General features: G+C 36.2%; 2 protein-coding genes across 2 annotated transcripts in view; both read left to right on the top strand.

The window, feature by feature from the left end:
* LOC145665153 (uncharacterized) overlaps window positions 1–2,489 on the top strand; it is a 60,571-nt gene extending 58,082 nt beyond the window's left edge. The window contains exon 7 of the mRNA XM_081732433.1: window positions 1,323–2,489. Within this exon, the coding sequence (XP_081588559.1) occupies window positions 1,323–2,396 (1,074 nt within the window). The 3' untranslated portion in view covers window positions 2,397–2,489. The remainder of the gene's footprint in view (window positions 1–1,322) is intronic.
* A 5,302-nt stretch (window positions 2,490–7,791) lies between these two features.
* LOC145665152 (uncharacterized) lies at window positions 7,792–14,933 on the top strand. Its single transcript, XM_081732432.1, has 3 exons — window positions 7,792–7,905; window positions 12,829–14,023; window positions 14,830–14,933. The coding sequence occupies exons 1-2, from the start codon at window positions 7,792–7,794 to the stop codon at window positions 13,903–13,905; spliced, it is 1,191 nt and encodes a 396-aa protein (XP_081588558.1). The 3' UTR covers window positions 13,906–14,023; window positions 14,830–14,933.
* Window positions 14,934–22,023: the final 7,090 nt, after the last annotated feature.

The following is a 22,023-nucleotide window of genomic DNA, read 5'->3' as shown; positions in this document are numbered from 1 at the left end:
TTAGTTTAGATTAGTTGTGCTAAGATAGTCCTTTTTATGTGTGTGTGTAATTTACAACAGACTGGAAGCCTCGGTATAGGAAAATACAAATCAGAATACTTCAAGGGGATTGGCTGCTGCTAGGAGCCAATCAGAAGCAAGATGTCTCAGCTCTTCTTTGTAATAAGACTGCACATTTCTCATGTATCTCAGAGTGTCTGATGAAGCCAAAATGTTGGTTGGCGAAACTGTAACACGTATGTAGTTTTTTATGTGAATATATTGTTTTGCTCAGCAAATAGTTTGTTTGTGCTTAAGTAAAAACATTTTTGTAACTTTTGATTCATCCAACTCCGTCACAATAATTAAATTGTCATTCTTAACAAATTGTTTTATTCTCTTATTTGGAGTTTGCCACACATATATTTGTTACAAAATTGAAGTTTGGTCAAACGCCTTTCGAATTCGCAACCAACCCAATCACCGAGATTTTAGTTATGCCTGCTACTGCAGCAAAGGGAAAATAGCAGGTGGTAATGCACTTTTGGATTCGTGTATACATTCACAGACAGTTTAAGTAAAAATGTATATCCTCATTGCAAAAGCTACTAATAAACATAAACCTAGTTTCCTTTCCTGCTTTGGTGCATTCCCTTCCGCTTAGCCTAGAACTTCCTCGTTCATTGATCCTAACAGTCATCGTTTTCTGATTAAACAAACCCATAGAAGATATGTCTACAAGGGGTGTTCATCATGAAGATTTGATAGAGGTTACGTCGAGTAAAGAAGCACACTATACCATTGGAGACGGTTTAGCTCCATATTTTTTGAGATACCATTCTGCAGTTCCATTACCATACATCCAGTTTGGCAGAATACCTGATTTGTTAAGCAGAGACGGAAAACAACGTTCATCGCAGATTTGATTCAACGCCCCTAGCAGATTGACAGGATTTAGTTCCAGATATCAACTAGCTCCCATTTCTCCAGTTCCATCCAGAGACTAAAAGACGCCAGAAAGAGACATTCGTCATTCCAGACGACAAGGACGACGCCAGTCACCCACAAATTATTCAAGATAGTACTCATCATTTATACTCATAATCTCACCTTATATCCATATAATCCAACTAAGATCCAATCGTATTGAGAGTAATTGCTAGAGCATAAAAAGATTCTGATTGTATACCATACTGTTAATCAAGGTTAGAGATATTGTCTAGTTTTGAAATTGTATAACGAATTTACGTTTTAAATTTCATTAAACTTATTCATAGCTTTGCAATTCTCACAAACGTATATGCCTTACGTTTCGATTTTATTTTACAAATCTTAACTTTCAGGCAACTGGAGATAACTTTAGTGCAGACGACCAAAGAGCCTATTTGAACCAAAGCGGAAAGGACCGAATAACACTGAACGAAAAAACGTGTGATATTACGAATATTCAGAATCCAAACACTGAGTTGGAACAACAATACTCAGAAGAATGGGACCCAAATGTGGTGGACTATCCAGTAAATCGTGTGAAGAAAAGTACTTGTAAAAAACATGTTACGTTTAAGTTAGACTCTCCTGAACGTGACAAAACACCTAACAAAAAGGACAAGGGAAAAGGAAAGAATTCCAAGTCTACTGATTCTTGGAAATCAATTAAGAATGCAAGACGAAGTGAAAAGGCACCAGAGTGCTTTATCTCTAGGCTCAAACGAAGAGACCCCGAAACTGGAGATAGTTCAGAATCTGTTTGCGCCGATAGAAAGACAGTGTCAGTGAACTTAGAACTATTTTCAGAAGAACTACAAACTGGTGGTGGTTCCATCTCTCGAAGTAGCAAGAACTGTATTAATAACAATGACTCTATACGGAACAGTTTTAAAGAAGTCAAAAGACCAGAAAGTAGTTTATCCAGTCCTTGCACAACTTTACCACAAGGTGATGCAACAGATAAACCATCGTCATATAAAATTCGTAATACAAAAAGCTATCCTGATCATGATAGGAAATGCCAATTTGAAAAAGAAGAACAGTTCTCTACAAGTAATCTAAGACACGTTGTTCCTTGCCCATTAAAAGCTCAAGTTCCATCCTATTCCGATGTAAATAAATCTAATATTAAGCGGCATGGAAGAAAAGGTAAAAATTCTAAACAAAAGAGTTATACATCAAATCAGGAAACACAAAAACATGGAATAACAACACAGACTTCTGAAATAAACTGTTACGACCCGAATAACCGAACTGTGGACTGGGCGGAGGAAGTAGAAATGAGTTTGGACTCTGAGCCATTTGAGGAGAGAACGAAATGTTCAAACATGTGTGAGACTACACGCTCGGTATCGTTTACGTTTCTTTTGAATTTCTTTGTAACGGAACAAATGCGAGAAGAAGAACCAAAGAAAGCGCCTGCAATATGAATTCTTCGTGAACATCTTTATCGATGTCGTGTTATACCAACTTTTACTAAGACAAAGACGAAAGGATCAGTTCATAGCCCTCGCATCACATACTCCTGTAATGTTCTAGGGTTTGAAGGTGAGTTAAGATGGAATTAGATTAATCAATTAATTGAATTTAATTAATTAATTAATTAATTGAATATCAAAATTTTCATTATGAGCTGTGTGAAATGTGCATTTATGTAGCCACTATAGTTTAACTTGTGGTCCGAACAGTATATAAACTTTACATACAATTTCAAAAATCAGATTTCAGTTGTACACTTGTTAGCTACCATATTGGTGTTGTAAGGGAAACAAATATTTTGAATTTTGACAAAACACCACACCACAATTACTCGCTAATCAATAATACTTTATTAATAGCATGCTTAAAATCAGTGATATTCAGCTGGTTCTCCCATGTTGGATGTTCAGATTTCCGAGGCTTTCGGAATTGGTTTTAAAACTACTTCTAGATCCAATATTGTGAAGTAATAATAATAATTCTCTAATGCAATTTTTCAGAATCAAGTACTCTTTCCGACTTTTAAGGAGATATTTAAGTCATGCTGTAGTTGACAAGTCATACGTTGTTTTTCTAGAACGCTTAGAAATATTTCATAGACTTTAACACTGCATCCTAATATTCTTCAGTAGGCCTTTCACACCTGATGATAGATGTTTAGTACTGGGATCGTACCTGTTTGTAAGGGAGAAAATCGTTGCCACAGCGAGGTAGAAAGTGTCCTTGCTTATTCAATACTTAACATCTCTAGTCAATTCTTTAACTCTTAGAATTCATATCTACCTGTCTATAAAAAATAAAGTTTTTCTTACTTCTTTTTTGTTCAAAATTACGAATTTTGTGTTATATTTTATTCTTTTTGTTTTTTCTCTATTCTATTCACTTGCTGGATCATCGTTGTATAAGTAGCCCCAGTCTGCAATGTACAATATAAATATTGTTTACAATGCAAGATAGGTTTCGCAAAGGATGTTACAAAAGTTAAGCAGTGGCCCATCAGTACAGTTTTGGGGTCAAAACTGTTTAATGTGGATTGATAGGCCAGTGTCGATGTTGTGTGAAAGGTAAGTGATAAAATCTACCTGGTTATAAGATAAAATCTAGATTATCTGCAAACGATATTTCCTCAAGCATATTGGCTATTAAATTTCAACATTAGGAAGCAGAATGGTTCTCAACCTCAAATTTGGCAGATAAATACCTCATGGTACAAGGGGAAATGTTTATAGTTATTGCTCTGTGTTATGTGCAACGCTACTTCAGGATTTTAGCAGAAAAATCTACATGTTAATGTTCAATTAGGTACCCACTAGACATCAATAAATTTCTACACCTGCAAATGTGTATGAAATGTAAATGGGATTCGGCTCTTGAGGCATAAAAGTAGAATAGCGACGAGAATTAAAAATAATATTTTAAAAAACGTCGTCTATCTCTAGCTAAATATAAATGGAAAAAGAAATAGACAAGTAATTACACGTAGGATCACTTTGGACTAAATTCCCTATCGACATCTCTAATTGGTTACTTAAAATGGTACTCAGTTGTAATGTTCTTAAATATTGATGCATCGTCGAACGTCCCAAAGTTCATTATGCTTACTCAATGTTCTATTGATCACTGATGTTAGGTACACACTCCAACCAGAACAAGTAAACCTGGTGAAACTAATTCCAATTACACAAATACTCAAGTTCTAGCAGTATGATGGAATTCAGTTGGAGATGTATCGAAGAATTTCTGCTGGTTGACTTTTCGATGACTGACTGCAGACTACTAATAGAAGACTGATCACGCATCGATCATGAACTGACCCTGAATCGGTCTTGCGATTTCTTATATAAGTGCAAATAGCGTGGGGTCGTCGTTTTCTTGGTTCCCACGTGTCGTAGACTTGTTATTTAACTCATATACAGATATTTTCGAAAATGTCACTTGCACAATCGTGCATAGTCACTATTGCCTTTTGTTACAAGTAACGATGTGCTAAACGGTGTTACAGGTATTTATACTTCACATGTGATCTTTTGATGATGTCAAGAAAATTCCGAAAAAAATAAATACTATTCATTACTTTACACATTATATACGTCACTGTGATACCTGTTTCTATGTGAAATAAAACCAACAACGAAAGCCTGTCTCAGACGGGACTGAAGTAAGGATGCGATTCACGATCTAAAACTCACGACTTTACTTAACGATCGTATGAGAAGTTACTTGTCGTTACTCCAGGTTGAAATTTTCTGTTGTCCTTATTTGGATCCTGACTTCGAAGAAATAGAAGCAGTTTCTATTTTCTCCTGAACTTACATACAACTACTAATCAGAGAAGAGTAGCGCCTGACGACATCCAACTTTATTTGTCATTTCAAAACAATGCTACCTAGACAAGAGAAGCATTAATGGTATTAATAGAAATACGAAAAATGACTTGTATAACGTGAAACACAGCTTGTATTATTTAAAAAAACTGCAAGAATAGAGGTCTTAGAGAAGGTATGCAACGAAGTAAGCAGTGTCCGCCCAAACATTACAGGAGTGAACAAATGTAATTACATCTTTTAAAAGGCTACAAATAGGTGATTTAAGTATACTGTGAATTTGTGTACCAAAAGATAATGAAATATGTTTTAAAAAAAGAAACAATGAGAGTTACTTGTTATTAGTGTTGTGTGTTATTTCTGAAATTTTAGGGGAATAGTTGCTGGCGCTATAGAAAAAGTCCGGATGTAGTGCATGAGAGGGGGCCTCCGGCGTGGTACAAATTTGTTTCATGGGCTTTGTGGGTATCTTTCGTGGATAGTGAGCTGAGCGAATACCTTCAGTACCTATACTGAAAATTGCTCTTCCTCCTTTATTTTAGCTTTCCGTGCCTGATAACTGCCCTGATTTACGTTTTTGGCCAAGTCATTTGATTTTCAGTTCTATAATCTGGTTTATGCACAAATCTACAAACTTTTTTTTTTAGCTGATACAAACTCCCTCATGTTCGTATCTTGCTTCCGAATTTTCAAGTAGCGTATGGGATTCTGAGTAGTCCATTCTGTAGAATTTGTTGTAGGAACGAGGATTTTCAGCAAGTAGTTCATTATTCACCATTAAAAATACGGTGTTTTCCTGTGCAATATTGCGGCGAAGAATCCATTTCGTGGCCCAGTAACTCTCCTTCTCTCTCTTTTTTTTTGGGGGGTGCGTGCGGTGGGGTGGGATTTTGTGCCAACAACAGAGCAGACATCGCTGCTATGGCTATTTCATCCTCTTCGGATGAACTTATATTGTGAAATAGAAAAGCAATAATATTTACGATTGCGACAGTTGATTGCTCTGTACGTAACACATTCTTCAAGTGTTTTTCGTCTGTTTAACTCTTTCTCTGCCACCTTGTTTTCAGTACCCCAACCCAATGTGCCACCTACACTTTTACATTTAACCTTTTGCAACAAACTAGCTACATCTAGCGGAAACAAAGCACACTACAGAAAATGACCTGGCCAACACTGTGTGCCACCAGAGTGCATCGATTACCAATTCCGACTTTAATATTAATCTTCATATAGTAAAAATGATAGAAGATAAAAATAAAGCAATTATTGATTTTTTAACATGACTTCTTCTATCACTGACCTTATTTCATTATTACAACTTGAAGCTATAGCTGTACTACGTCTGATTTTAGCGTTGAGTTCGCATAGTTTTGAAGTTTACCGTAGTTTCACGCTATAAAACGAAATACATTTGTAAAAAAAATTCATTTACGTCAGATTTATTGAAGCAAAAGACCTGTTTGGTTAGACCTGAGTGTAACGAATTCTTTGAATTTGAGGAAAATACAGAGTATTTCATATTTGGCATTTAAGTAACATTGTAGATCGAAATATGCAAAATAAATTTTCTTGAAATTGAAGCAAAGAACCACCAAATGAACTTCAGCGTGTTCATTTCCATAATGAAAAAAAGAAAATGAAGTATTTAGTTTAATGTCGCATGATTATGCCCGTTAGGGTAAAAGAAAATGAAGATGAAATCTTTCAGCTTTACGTCCCACGCGTATGTCGGTTAGGCTAAAGGAGACTGTGATTATGAGAAATAAATGAAATGGTGGAATGAAGAAAGTGGTAGGAAATGGGAGAACCCCGAGAAAACCCACGAGCACGGTGTTTGTCCACCACAAAGTCCACAGGGCTCGAGCTGGGATCAAACCAGGGATCTCAACAGGGTAAAAGAGAGGGAGGACTAATGAAAGTGAATGAATGTGAAATTTATTATTTTTTCAGCTTTCCATTCGGAAATTGAACTCTGGACCACGTTCACCAAAGGAGCACGCGCGAGCCCATAAATCTAATTCTTAATACTAATCCTAACAAAGAGTTTAGCTGAAGACCGTGGTTCATGCAAGCTTCTCAGTTAGCAGCAAGAAACTTGTTATTAATGGCAGAATACTTATGTTGATTATGATTATGATAGTAAAATACTATATTCAAATTGTTTTACAAATATGTGACTTATAGAGGTAACCAACTTAGCAAATTTTACTCTACTTAAAACGGATAAAAATAAGACATTAAATTTAATTCGTTTTGTTTTCAATTTTTGTCTGCTGTTCTCTTATGTTAAAAGCATGTATGTGTGCACTGCTGTTTGTTGAAGATACCAACACCAAGAAGGAATTGTGAAAATGTGCCCTATCGCGAAGGATATGCACAACAGTGTATAACATACGAACCTAGAGGCGCTTTTGGTTTAGTGCAAAGAATAGAATCACAACAGGGAGATTTACGCAAAACGCTAGTGTAGGAGCATTAACAAACGAATACGAAACACGTGAGCCAACGCCAGTAGGCCTCACCAACTTCAAATAAACATACGGCTAAATTTCAATGGGCTGCATGGTTGGCCTTTTGGAGGACGACTTCTCGTATGCAGAATTGATAAATCAGTGATGCGTGTCTGAAAGAAATTTATAGAAGAGAAACATACACTGCAATGATCGAGCAGTAGATGGTGAAATGTGACACCACCATGGGATGACATATATTTTGTCCTCATGGCAGTAACTGCTTATAACGTGAGGTCCACGGTATTATATCGACTTCATCGCGTCGAAAGTCCGATGGCCTCTGCTGAACACTAGACTTAATGGTTTTCATGCCTTTGAGTCGGTTTTTATAGAAGAAGAATAAAATGAACTTATCAGAATCGTCACTGATATGCTGCGTGATAGACGTTCATTTTTCGGAAGAATTCCCCTTCATCCTATCCTACAGTGACGGCGTTATATTCTATTGTAATGAGCACAGTCTTCCAGCGGGAATTGCCTAGCGTCCGAACGGGAAGTATCATTAAATGGGACTCCATTGGGTGCAAAACGCTTTGGCGGCTGATACTTATGAAGGGAATTTCAGTAGTAAACGCTCTATCAATGAAGTTATTGAGGTCAAGATCATAACTTCCCTTCTGGTAACTCCTGTAGTATAATTTCAGCAAAACAATGCCTGGCCACAAGTATCCTGAAATATGCTAACCCTCTTCGACTAACAATGAATATCGCTGTTTACCTGACCTGCATTAGGCGCAAATCTGTCTTCAACATTGGGGGGGACGGGTAAGGCGTTCCCATATATATATATATATATAAGCGATGTTCAAAATATTTATGAAGTTGAAAAACAATGCTGTGAAGGATCAGGGGAGCAGAATTGTCTTCAGCGACGTATTTAGGAGGCTATCGGGCTCATTCTCCCCTCGAAATAATTTGTTAGTTTTACGCATTCCACGTACAACAATAATCGTTCTTACCATTTCTAAGAATGTCATTGACTTTCCATTTTCTTATGCTCTTTGTTCAGAAATAATACTATGTTTGTCAAATTTTATTCCATGTAAGAATTGCGTCCTTAATTGTTCTTTCTGTCATCCTTTCTATTTTTCTGCTTCTTTTTCTTGACGTTACTACTTTCATTTCGTCTATCATACTTTATCGACCGTTGTCAGTTGATTCAAGTTGGCCGTCATCAGTAACACCAAAACTAAGAGGAGTTGATAAGCGAAACTAGTGTTCCACACCAACATGCACGGATATCAACATGACAGGACTTTAGTTATTATAACAAAGGAACAATTATGTCGTTTAGTTATTTTTAAAAGAAGGAAATGTTTGAATTAAAGAAAATCAAAACGGGGGAATAATTAGCCCGGGAAATTAGGACGGCCAAGAGGATGCTTTCTTTTTCTTGTATGAATAGAATAATACTAGAATACTTGTATGAATGTATGAATAGAATACTTGTATGAATAGATTCACTTCTAAATTTTTGTATCATATCATATAGGATTTATCGATCTGTAATTCTTGCCATTATAACTTCAATTTATGCATAAATTAAAATATAATTAATTATCAAACTCAGGTGGGCAATTGCCCACTTCCTTCCTTGTGTTGGGCATAGCCCTCGAAAGAAAATCCTAAATACGCCATTGGTTGTCTTCAACATTGGAAGGTGGGCAGATTTGAGGCTTATTCTAGATAAGGGAGATGAAACTCATATTACGGTAGATGAATCTGATCAACTGTTGTAGAGTATATTATATATTAGGTGATGTAGCTGAAGTAGTAGTACATATCAGTATTACAAATCACTGCCGTGAAAACATTCTCAAATCTGAATACATGCATATTTATAATTGGTATGTTTCTAATTAGGCATCCACAAAGATCCACGTTAAAATTGTTTTATAGTAATATAATAATATAAATGACGACTTCCCCAAAACTATGAAGAAAGAATATCAATTATGTATGACGCAACAATACTCTTTGAGCAAAATGATTATAATCTCAATAACATTACAGGAATCGTTTCAGAAATCTGACGCATGTCATACTTTACTTAACAGATGTAACCTTAAGAATATAGAGAAAAATATTCCAGCAATTGAATTCTTTTCTTTGCTTACGAAACATCCTCTCTAAAAAGAAAAATTGGGACACGCGAAAATACGTAGGAACAAACCATGGTTCGAACTAGCAGAGAAGAGAAAACAGGCAAAATTACGTTGGCTACAAAATCCGAATGAAATAACTACACAAAATTTCGTAGACATCAGGCGAGGAACTTCCAAAACTTTTAGAACAAAGAAACGCGATATTTTGAAAGCTAAAATTTAGGAACTTGAAGATAATAGTAAAAATAAAAACATTCGGGACATGTATAAAGGGATCAACGAATTTAAGAAAGGCTATCAACCTCGTTCTTATATATGAAAGAAAGCTGATGGAACAGTTCTCACTGATACAGATAGCATTTTAAATAGATGGAAAGATTTCTTTGACGATTTGCTTAACACGCAGCCAAAAACTAATGTGCGTGGAGAAAGGAAGATACACACCGCAGAACCATATATTCCAGAACCCAATCGAATAGAAGTAAAAATCGCTATAAAGAAATTAAAGAAACAAATCTCGGGTGTAAACGAAATTCCGGCTGAGTTAATTTTAGCTGGAGGCAAAAAATTGTGGAACAAGATACACAAACTCATTCTCCTTATCTACAACAAGGAAGAATTGTCACAAGAGTGGGAAGAATCAATCATTGTTCCAATCCACAAGAAAGGCGACAAAACTGACTGTAATAATTATCGAGGCATCTCTCTTCTGTTAACATCCTATAAAATCCTTTCAGACATTCTATTAGCAAGATTGACCCCATACGCAGATGAAATTTTTGGAGATTATCAGTGTGGATTTAGACGAAATCGATCAACTATCGACCAAATATTTACCATTCACCAAATACTCGAAAACAAGCGGGAATACAGTAGTCCGGTATATCAACTATTTATTGATTTTAGAAAGGCTTATAACTCGGTTAGGAAACATTGTACAACGTTCTTACAGAATTTGGAATACCGAAAAAGCTAATTAGATCAATTAAGGCATGTTTAAATGAATCCCAAAGTAATGTCCGAGTAGGAAAATTTTTGGCCACGAGCTTTCACGTTAAGAATGGCCTGAAACAAGAAGATGCGTTGTCGCCATTATTATTCAACTTTGTCCTGGAATACGCTATAAGGAAAATCAAAGATAGCAACCAGGGCATAGAGCTGAACGGTGTTCACCAGGTTATGCGTACGCTGATTATGTAAATTTATAGGGAATGATAGGAGAAAGTAGAAAGAAATGCAGAGGTCTTATTAGACGCGCTTGCATGGACCTGGGTTTAGAAGTAAATGCAGAGAAAACTAAATACATGGAAGTGCGTCGGGACCGTAATACGACAAATTATGTATGTGTTAAAATATTAAATAATACTTTTGATAAAGTGGATACTTTCAAATATCTAGGATCAATATTAACAGACGAAAATCATATTCACGAAGAAATTAAATGTCGACTAAAAACAGGGAATTCGTGTTATTATTCAGTTCAAAACCTCTTGTCGTCACGAATTCTGTCGAGGGATTTGAAGTTTAAAATGTATAAAACGATAATCATACCTTTTGTTCTATATGGTTTCGAAACATGGTCGCTTACTGAGTGCAGAGCATAGACTGAAAGTATTTGAGAACAAGATCCCGAGAGAAATATTCGGACCAAGAGGAACGGGAATGGGGAATGAGCCTCCGGGTTCTATATTATATAGAGTTAGTTAGCTTACGAAGCATGAGTAGATGCCTACCTGATACTACAAATAGATTAAATGCGCATTTACTGAAAAGATGGGTTCTACTGACATGGGATAGTCTATATAATCTTCGTGTGCTAGGGCCTAGGGGAGAGGAGGAGATAAGATTTCATATCAGGTTACGTCACGCACAGTCGCACGCCTTCATTTTCATTAAAAATAGAAAAGTGAAGAGAAACAAATTTGATCTCACTTTCCTTTGTGGCAGTCGGACACAACTCATCACAGTTATCTGCAAAAAGCACTTTTCAAATCGGATTATTGGGAGAGCCTCCAGTTCCAATGTTGGGGGGGACATGTCTCCCCATTTCACCGGAATTTGTGCCCGTACCTACAGCTGAGACAACTTTCCAGCATGAGGAGAGGGGCATATCCTCCTCTGGCATTTATTGCAATTTGTGCCCAAGTAGCGGAAGTGGAATTAATACATATTGATGAGACTACTAAACGCACTACAGCACGAAGTTCAGTTTGAAATACTACAGAATACAATTCTTTTTTTTTTTTAAAAAATGGAAAAGCCAAGAGAAATCAATTTCATCTTACATTCCTTTGGGGTAGTTGGACACAAATCATGACACTTATCCGAAAAAAGCACTTTTTAAATCAGATTATTGGGGGGGACAGTCCCCCCCAGGTCCAAGATTGGGGGGGACATGTCCCCCTCGTCCCCCCCGGGATTTGCGCCAGTGATTATCACATGACATGTATATCATCCAATATGTGTTTAATATGGTGATTACCATCTTCCTCCAAGAAACAGCATAGTATGAAGTACCCATAGTTATGTTTACTTCTGTTATAAATTGTTAAATTTAGTCATAATCGTTTAATCAGTTTATTTTCCTTTCTTCAAATAAAATACATCAAGATAATTGAAATCACCAGTTCAATTAAAACAGTTTATCCATTTTGTACTTTCAGACAGTGTAAGTAAACATGTATATCCTCATTGCAAAAGGTACTAATAAACGTAAACCTAGTTTCCCTTTTTGCTTTCGTGCATTTCCTTCCGTCTAGCCTAGAACTTCCTCGTTCATTGATCCTAACAGTCATCGTTTTCTGATTAAACAAACCCATAGAAGATATGTCTACAAGGGGTGTTCATCATGAAGATTTGATAGAGGTTACGTCGAGTAAAGAAGCACACTATACCATTGGAGACAGTCTAGCTCCATATCTTTTGAGATACCTTTCTGCAGTTTCATTACCACACACACAGTTTGACAGAATACCTGATTTGTTACGCAGAGATGGAAAACAACGTTCATCGCAGATTTGATTCAACGCCCCTAGCAGATTGACAGGATTTAGTTCCAGATATCATCTAGCTCCCATTTCTCCAGTTCCATCCAGAGACTAAAAGACGCCAGAAAGAGACATTCGTCATTCCAGACGACAAGGACGACGCCAGTCACCTAGAAATTATTCAAGATAGTTCTCATCATTTATACTTATAATCTCACCTTATATCCATATAATCCAACTAAGATCCAATCGTATTGAGAGTAATTGCTAGAGCATAAAAAGATTCTGATTGTATACCATACTGTTAATCAAGGTTAGAGATATTGTCTAGTTTTGAAATTGTATAACGAATTTACGTTTTAAATTTCATTAAACTTATTCATAGCTTTGCAATTCTCACAAACGTATATGCCTTACGTTTCGATTTTATTTTACAAATCTTAACTTTCAGGCAACTGGAGATAACTTTAGTGCAGACGACCAAAGAGCCTATTTGAACCAAAGCGGAAAGGACCGAATAACACTGAACGAAAAAACGTGTGATGATATTACGAATATTCAGAATCCAAACACTGAGTTGGAACAACAATACTCAGAAGAATGGGACCCAAGTGTGGTGGACTATCCAGTAAATCATGTGAAGAAAAGTACTTGTAAAAAACATGTTACGTTTAAGTTAGACTCTCCTGAACGTGACAAAACACCTAACAAAAAGGACAAGGGAAAAGGAAAGAATTCCAAGTCTACTGATTCTTGGAAATCAATTAAGAATGCAAGACGAAGTGAAAAGGCACCAGAGTGCTTTATCTCTAGGCTCAAACGAAGAGACCCCGAAACTGGAGATAGTTCAGAATCTGTTTGCGCCGATAGAAAGACAGTGTCAGTGAACTTAGAACTATTTTCAGAAGAACTACAAACTGGTGGTGGTTCCATCTCTCGAAGTAGCAAGAACTGTATTAATAACAATGACTCTATACGGAACAGGTTTAAAGAAGTCAAAAGACCAGAAAGTAGTTTATCCAGTCCTTGCACAACTTTACCACAAGGTGATGCAACAGATAAACAATCGTCATATAAAATTCGTAATACAAAAAGCTATCCTGATCATGATAGGAAATGCCAATTTGAAAAAGAAGAACAGTTCTCTACAAGTAATCTAAGACACGTTGTTCCTTGCCCATTAAAAGCTCAAGTTCCATCCTATTCCGATGTAAATAAATCTAATATTAAGCGGCATGGAAGAAAAGGTAAAAATTCTAAACAAAAGAGTTATACATCAAATCAGGAAACACAAAAACATGGAATAACAACACAGACTTCTGAAATAAACTGTTACGACTCGAATAACCGAACTGTGGACTGGACGGAGGAAGTAGAAATGAGTTTGGACTCTGAGCCATTTGAGGAGAGAACGAAATGTTCAAACATGTGTGAGACTACACGCTCGGTATCGTTTACGTTTCTTTTGAATTTCTTTGTAACGGAACAAATGCGAGAAGAAGAACCAAAGAAAGCGCCTGCAATATGAATTCTTCGTGAACATCTTTATCGATGTCGTGTTATACCAACTTTTACTAAGACAAAGACGAAAGGATCAGTTCATAGCCCTCGCATCACATACTCCTGTAATGTTCTTGGGTTTGAAGGTGAGTTAAGATGGAATTAGATTAATTAAATAATTGAATTTAATTAATTAATTAATTAATTGAATATCAAAATTTTCATTATGAGCTGTGTGAAATGTGCATTTATGTAGCCACTATAGTTTAACTTGTGGTCCGAACAGTATATAAACTTTACATACAATTTCAAAAATCAGATTTCAGTTGTACACTTGTTAGCTACCATATTGGTGTTGTAAGGGAAACAAATATTTTGAATTTTGACAACACACCACACCACAATTACTCGCTAATCAATAATACTTTATTAATAGCATGCTTAAAATCAGTGATATTCAGCTGGTTCTCCCATGTTGGATGTTCAGATTTCCGAGGCTTTCGGAATTGGTTTTAAAACTACTTCTAGATCCAATATTCTGAAGTAATAATAATAATTCTCTAATGCAATTTTTCAGAATCAAGTACTCTTTCCGACTTTTAAGGAGATATTTAATTCATGCTGTAGTTGACAAGTCATACGTTGTTTTTCTAGAACGCTTAGAAATATTTCATAGACTTTAACACTGCATCCTAATATTCTTCAGTAGGCCTTTCGCACCTGATAGATAGATGTTTAGTACTGGGATCGTACCTGTTTGTAAGGGAGAAAATCGTTGCCACAGCGAGGTAGAAAGTTTCCTTGCTTATTCAATACTTAACATCTCTAGTCACTTCTTTAACTCTTAGAATTCATATCTATCTATCTATAAAAAATAAAGTTTTTCTTACTTCTTTTTTGTTCAAAATTACGAATTTTGTGTTATATTTTATTCTTTTTGTTTTTTCTCTAGGCTATTCACTTGCTGGATCATCGTTGTATAAGTAGCCCCAGTCTGCAATGTACAATATAAATATTGTTTACAATGCAAGATAGGTTTCGCAAAGGATGTTACAAAAGTTAAGCAGTGGCCCATCAGTACAGTTTTGGGGTCAAAACTGTTTACTGTGGATTGATAGGCCATTGTCGATGTTGTGTGAAAGGTAAGTGATAAAATCTACCTGGTTATAAGATAAAATCTAGATTATCTGCAAACGATATTTCCTCAAGCATATTGGCTATTAAATTTCAACATTAGGAAGCAGAATGGTTCTCAACCTCAAATTTGGCAGATAAATACCTCATGGTACAAGGGGAAATGTTTATAGTTATTGCTCTGTGTTATGTGCAACGCTACTTCAGGATTTTAGCAGAAAAATCTACATGTTAATGTTCAATTAGGTACCCACTAGATATCAATAAATTTCTACACCTGCAAACGTGTATGAAATGTAAATGGGATTCGGCTCTTGAGGCATAAAAGTAGAATAGTGACGAGAATTAAAAATAATATTTAAAAAAAAGTCGTCTATGTCTAGCTAAATATAAATGGAAAAAGAAATAGACAAGTAATTACACGTAGGATCACTTTGGACCAAATTCCCTATCGACATCTCTAATTGGTTACTTAAAATGGTACTCAGTTGTAATGTTCTTAAATATTGATGCATCATCGAACGTCCCAAAGCTCATTATGCTTACTCAATGTTCTATTGATCACTGATGTTAGGTACACACTCCAACCAGAACAAGTAAACCTGGTGAAACTAATTCCAATTACACAAATACTCAAGTTCTAGCAGTATGATGGAATTCAGTTGGAGATGTATCGAAGAATTTCTGCTGGCTGACTTTTCGATGACTGACTGCAGACTACTAATAGAAGACTGATCACCCATTGATCATGAACTGACCCTGAATCGGTCTTGCGATTCCTTATATAAGTGCAAATAGCGTGGGGTCGTCGTTTTCTTGGTTCTCACGTGTCGTAGACTTGTTATTTAACTCATATACAGATATTTTCGTGCATAGTCACTATTGCCTTTTGTTACAAGTAACGATGTGCTAAACGGTGTTACAGGTATTTATACTTCATATGTGATCTTTTGATGATGTGAAGAAAATTCCGAAAAAAAAATAAATGCTATTCATTACGTTACACATTATATACGTCACTGTGATACCTGTTTCTATGTCAAATAAAACTAACAACGAAAGCCTGTCTCAGACGGAACTGAAGTAAGGATGCGATTCACGATCACGGATGCGATAAAACTCACGACTTTACTTAACGATCGTGTGAGAAGTTATTTGTTGTTACTCCAGGTTGAAATTTTCTGTTGTCCTTATTTGGATCCTGACTTCGAAGAAATAGAAGCAGTTTCTATTTTCTCCTGAACTTACATACAACTACCAATCAGAGAAGAGTAGCGCCTGATGACATCCAACTTTATTTCTGTCATTTCAAAACAATGCTACCCAGACAAGAGAAGCATTAACGGTATTAATAGAAATACTAAAAATGACTTCTTGTATAACGTGAAACACAGTTTGTATTATTTACTTACAGAGGCCTTAGAGAAGGTATGCTGCGATAGTGAGCTGAGCGAATACCTTCAGTACGTATACTAGAAAATTGCTCTTCCTCCTTTATTTTAGCTTTCCGTGCCTGATAACTGCCCTCATTTACATATTTGCCAAGTCATTTGATTTTCAGTTCTACAATCTGGCTTATGTAGGGATCTACAAACTTTTTTTTTTTTAGCTGATACAGACTCCCTCATGTTCGTATCTTGCTTCCGAATTTTCAAGTAGCGTATGGGATTCTGAGTAGTCCATTCTGTAGAATTTGTTGTAGGAACGAGGATTTTCAGCAAGTAGTTCATTATTCACCATTAAAAATACGGTGTTTTCCTGTGCAATATTGCGGCGAAGAATCCATTTCGTGGCCCAGTAACTCTCCTTCTCTCTCTTTTTTTGGGGGGGTGCGTGCGGTGGTGTGGGAGTTTGTGCCAACAACAGAGCAGACATCGGTGCTATGGCTATTTCATCCTCTTCAGATGAACTCATATTGTGAAATAGAAAAGCAATAATATTTACGATTGCGACAGTTGATTGCTCTGTACGTAATACATTCTTCAAGTATTTTTCGTCTGTTTAACTCTTTCGCTGCCACCTTGATTTCAGTACCCCAACCCAATGTGCCACCTACACTTTTACAACATTTAACCTTTTGCAACAAACTAGCTACATCTAGCGGAAACAAAGCACACTACAGAAAATTTTTTGGCCATCACTGTGTGCCACCAGAGTACATCGTTTACCAATTCCGACTTTAATATTAATCTTCATATAGTAAAAATGATAGAAGATAAAAATAAAGCAATTATTGATTTTTTAACATGACTTCTTCTATCACTGACCTTATTTCATTATTACAACTTGAAGCTATAGCTGTACTACGTCTGATTTTAGCGTTGAGTTCGCATAGTTTTGAAGTTTACCGTAGTTTCACGCTATAAAACGAAATACATTTGTAAAAAAAATTCATTTACGTCAGATTTATTGAAGCAAAAGACCTGTTTGGTTAGACCTGAGTGTAACGAATTCTTTGAATTTGAGGAAAATACAGAGTATTTCATATTTGGCATTTAAGTAACATTGTAGATCGAAATATGCAAAATAAATTTTCTTGAAATTGAAGCAAAGAACCACCAAATGAACTTCAGCGTGTTCATTTCCATAATGAAAAAAAAGAAAATGAAGTATTTAGTTTAATGTCGCATGATTATGCCTTTTGGGTTAAAGAAAATGAAGATGAAATCTTTCAGCTTTACGTCCCACGCGTATGTCGGTTAGGCTAAAGGAGACTGTGATTATGAGAAATGAATGAAATGGTGGAATGAAGAAAGTGGTAGGAAATGGGAGAACCCCGAGAAAACCCACGAGCACGGTGTTTGTCCACCACAAAGTCCACAGGGCTCGAGCTGGGATCAAACCAGGGATCCCAACAGGGTAAAAGAGAGGGAGGACTAATGAAAGTGAATGAATGTGAAATTTATTATTTTTTCAGCTTTCCATTCGGAAATTGAACTCTGGACCACGTTCACCAAAGGAGCACGCGCGAGCCCATAAATCTAATTCTTAATACTAATCCTAACAAAGAGTTTAGCTGAAGACCGTGGTTCATGCAAGCTTCTCAGTTAGCAGCAAGAAACTTGTTATTAATGGCAGAATACTTATGTTGATTATGATTATGATAGTAAAATACTATATTCAAATTGTTTTACAAATATGTGACTTATAGAGGTAACCAACTTAGCAAATTTTACTCTACTTAAAACGGATAAAAATAAGACATTAAATTTAATACGTTTTGTTTTCAATTTTTGTCTGCTGTTCTCTTATGTTAAAAGCATGTATGTGTGCACTGCTGTTTGTTGAAGATACCAACACCAAGAAGGAATTGTGAAAATGTGCCCTATCGCGAAGGATATGCACAACAGTGTATAACATACGAACCTAGAGGCGCTTTTGGTTTAGTGCAAAGAATAGAATCACAACAGGGAGATTTACGCAAAACACTAGTGTAGGAGCATTAACAAACGAATACGAAACACGTGAGCCAACGCCAATAGGCCTCACCAACTTCAAATAAACATACGGCTAAATTTCAATGGGCTGTGTGGTTGGAATTTTGGAGGACGACTTCTCGTATGCAGAATTGATAAATCAGTGATGCGTGTCTGAATGAAATTTATTGAAGAGAAACATACACTGCAATGATCGAGCAGTAGATGGTGAAATGTGACACCACCATGGGATGACATATATTTTGTCCTCATGGCAGTAACTGCTTATAACGTGAGGTCCACGGTATTATATCGACTTCATCGCGTCGAAAGTCCGATGGCCTCTGCTGAACACTAGACTTAATGGTTTTCATGCCTTTGAGTCGGTTTTTATAGAAGAAGAATAAAATGAACTTATCAGAATCGTCACTGATATGCTGCGTGATAGACGTTCATTTTTCGGAAGAATTCCCCTTCATCCTATTCTACAGTGACGGCGTTATATTCTATTGTAATGAGCACAGTCTTCCAGCGGGAATTGCCTAGCGTCCGAACGGGAAGTATCATTGAATGGGACTCCATTGGGTGCAAACGCTTTGGCGGCTGATACTTATGAAGGGAATTTCAGTAGTAAACGCTCTATCAATGAAGTTATTGAGGTCAAGATCATAACTTCCCTTCTGGTAACTCCTGTAGTATAATTTCAGCAAAACAATGCCTGGCCACAAGTATCCTGAAATATGCTAACCTTCTTCGACTATCAATGGATATCGCTGTTTTCCTGACCTGCATTATCACATGACATCTAGATTATCCAATATGTGTTGAATATGGTGGTTACCATCTTCTTCCTCCAAGAAACAGCATAAATTGTTATCTTCTGTTATAAATTGTTAAATTTAGTCCTAATCGTTTAATCAGTTTATTTTCATTGCTTCAAATAAAATACATCAAGATAATTGAAATCACCAGTTCAATTAAAACAGTTTATCCATTTTGTTCTTTCAGACAGTTTAAGTAAACATGTATATCCTCATTGCAAAAGCTACTAATAAACGTAAACCTAGTTTCCCTTTTTGCTTTCGTGCATTCCCTTCCGTCTAGCCTAGAACTTCCTCGTTCATTGATCCTAACAGTCATCGTTTTCTGATTAAACAAACCCATAGAAGATATGTCTACAAGGGGTGTTCATCATGAAGATTTGATAGAGGTTACGTCGAGTAAAGAAGCACACTATACCATTGGAGACAGTCTAGCTCCATATCTTTTGAGATACCTTTCTGCAGTTTCATTACCACACACACAGTTTGACAGAATACCTGATTTGTTACGCAGAGATGGAAAACAACGTTCATCGCAGATTTGATTCAAAGCCCCTAGCAGATTGACAGGATTTAGTTCCAGATATCATCTAGCTCCCATTTCTCCAGTTCCATCCAGAGACTAAAAGACGCCAGAAAGAGACATTCGTCATTCCAGACGACAAGGACGACGCCAGTCACCTAGAAATTATTCAAGATAGTTCTCATCATTTATACTTATAATCTCACCTTATATCCATATAATCCAACTAAGATCCAATCGTATTGAGAGTAATTGCTAGAGCATAAAAAGATTCTGATTGTATACCATACTGTTAATCAAGGTTAGAGATATTGTCTAGTTTTGAAATTGTATAACGAATTTACGTTTTAAATTTCATTAAACTTATTCATAGCTTTGCAATTCTCACAAACGTATATGCCTTACGTTTCGATTTTATTTTACAAATCTTAACTTTCAGGCAACTGGAGATAACTTTAGTGCAGACGACCAAAGAGCCTATTTGAACCAAAGCGGAAAGGACCGAATAACACTGAACGAAAAAACGTGTGATGATATTACGAATATTCAGAATCCAAACACTGAGTTGGAACAACAATACTCAGAAGAATGGGACCCAAGTGTGGTGGACTATCCAGTAAATCGTGTGAAGAAAAGTACTTGTAAAAAACATGTTACGTTTAAGTTAGACTCTCCTGAACGTGACAAAACACCTAACAAAAAGGACAAGGGAAAAGGAAAGAATTCCAAGTCTACTGATTCTTGGAAATCAATTAAGAATGCAAGACGAAGTGAAAAGGCACCAGAGTGCTTTATCTCTAGGCTCAAACGAAGAGACCCCGAAACTGGAGATAGTTCAGAATCTGTTTGCGCCGATAGAAAGACAGTGTCAGTGAACTTAGAACTATTTTCAGAAGAACTACAAACTGGTGGTGGTTCCATCTCTCGAAGTAGCAAGAACTGTATTAATAACAATGACTCTATACGGAACAGGTTTAAAGAAGTCAAAAGACCAGAAAGTAGTTTATCCAGTCCTTGCACAACTTTACCACAAGGTGATGCAACAGATAAACCATCGTCATATAAAATTCGTAATACAGAAAGCTATCCTGATCATGATAGGAAATGCCAATTTGAAAAAGAAGAACAGTTCTCTACAAGTAATCTAAGACACGTTGTTCCTTGCCCATTAAAAGCTCAAGTTCCATCCTATTCCGATGTAAATAAATCTAATATTAAGTGGCATGGAAGAAAAGGTAAAAATTCTAAACAAAAGAGTTATACATCAAATCAGGAAACACAAAAACATGGAATAACAACACAGACTTCTGAAATAAACTGTTACGACCCGAATAACCGAACTGTGGACTGGGCGGAGGAAGTAGAAATGAGTTTGGACTCTGAGCCATTTGAGGAGAGAACGAAATGTTCAAACATGTGTGAGACTACACGCTCGGTATCGTTTACGTTTCTTTTGAATTTCTTTGTAACGGAACAAATGCGAGAAGAAGAACCAAAGAAAGCGCCTGCAATATGAATTCTTCGTGAACATCTTTATCGATGTCGTGTTATACCAACTTTTACTAAGACAAAGACGAAAGGATCAGTTCATAGCCCTCGCATCACATACTCCTGTAATGTTCTTGGGTTTGAAGGTGAGTTAAGATGGAATTAGATTAATTAAATAATTGAATTTAATTAATTAATTAATTAATTGAATATCAAAATTTTCATTATGAGCTGTGTGAAATGTGCATTTATGTAGCCACTATAGTTTAACTTGTGGTCCGAACAGTATATAAACTTTACATACAATTTCAAAAATCAGATTTCAGTTGTACACTTGTTAGCTACCATATTGGTGTTGTAAGGGAAACAAATATTTTGAATTTTGACAACACACCACACCACAATTACTCGCTAATCAATAATACTTTATTAATAGCATGCTTAAAATCAGTGATATTCAGCTGGTTCTCCCATGTTGGATGTTCAGATTTCCGAGGCTTTCGGAATTGGTTTTAAAACTACTTCTAGATCCAATATTGTGAAGTAATAATAATAATTCTCTAATGCAATTTTTCAGAATCAAGTACTCTTTCCGACTTTTAAGGAGATATTTAAGTCATGCTGTAGTTGACAAGTCATACGTTGTTTTTCTAGAACGCTTAGAAATATTTCATAGACTTTAACACTGCATCCTAATATTCTTCAGTAGGCCTTTCACACCTGATGATAGATGTTTAGTACTGGGATCGTACCTGTTTGTAAGG

Source organism: Thermobia domestica, chromosome 11 (assembly GCF_964235325.1).
Source record: "Thermobia domestica chromosome 11, izTheDome1.hap1.1, whole genome shotgun sequence".
In the NCBI taxonomy this organism is placed as follows: Eukaryota; Metazoa; Arthropoda; class Insecta; order Zygentoma; family Lepismatidae; genus Thermobia; species Thermobia domestica.
Note: the sequence above shows the minus strand (reverse complement) of the source record. Positions and strands in the feature narration are given on the sequence as shown.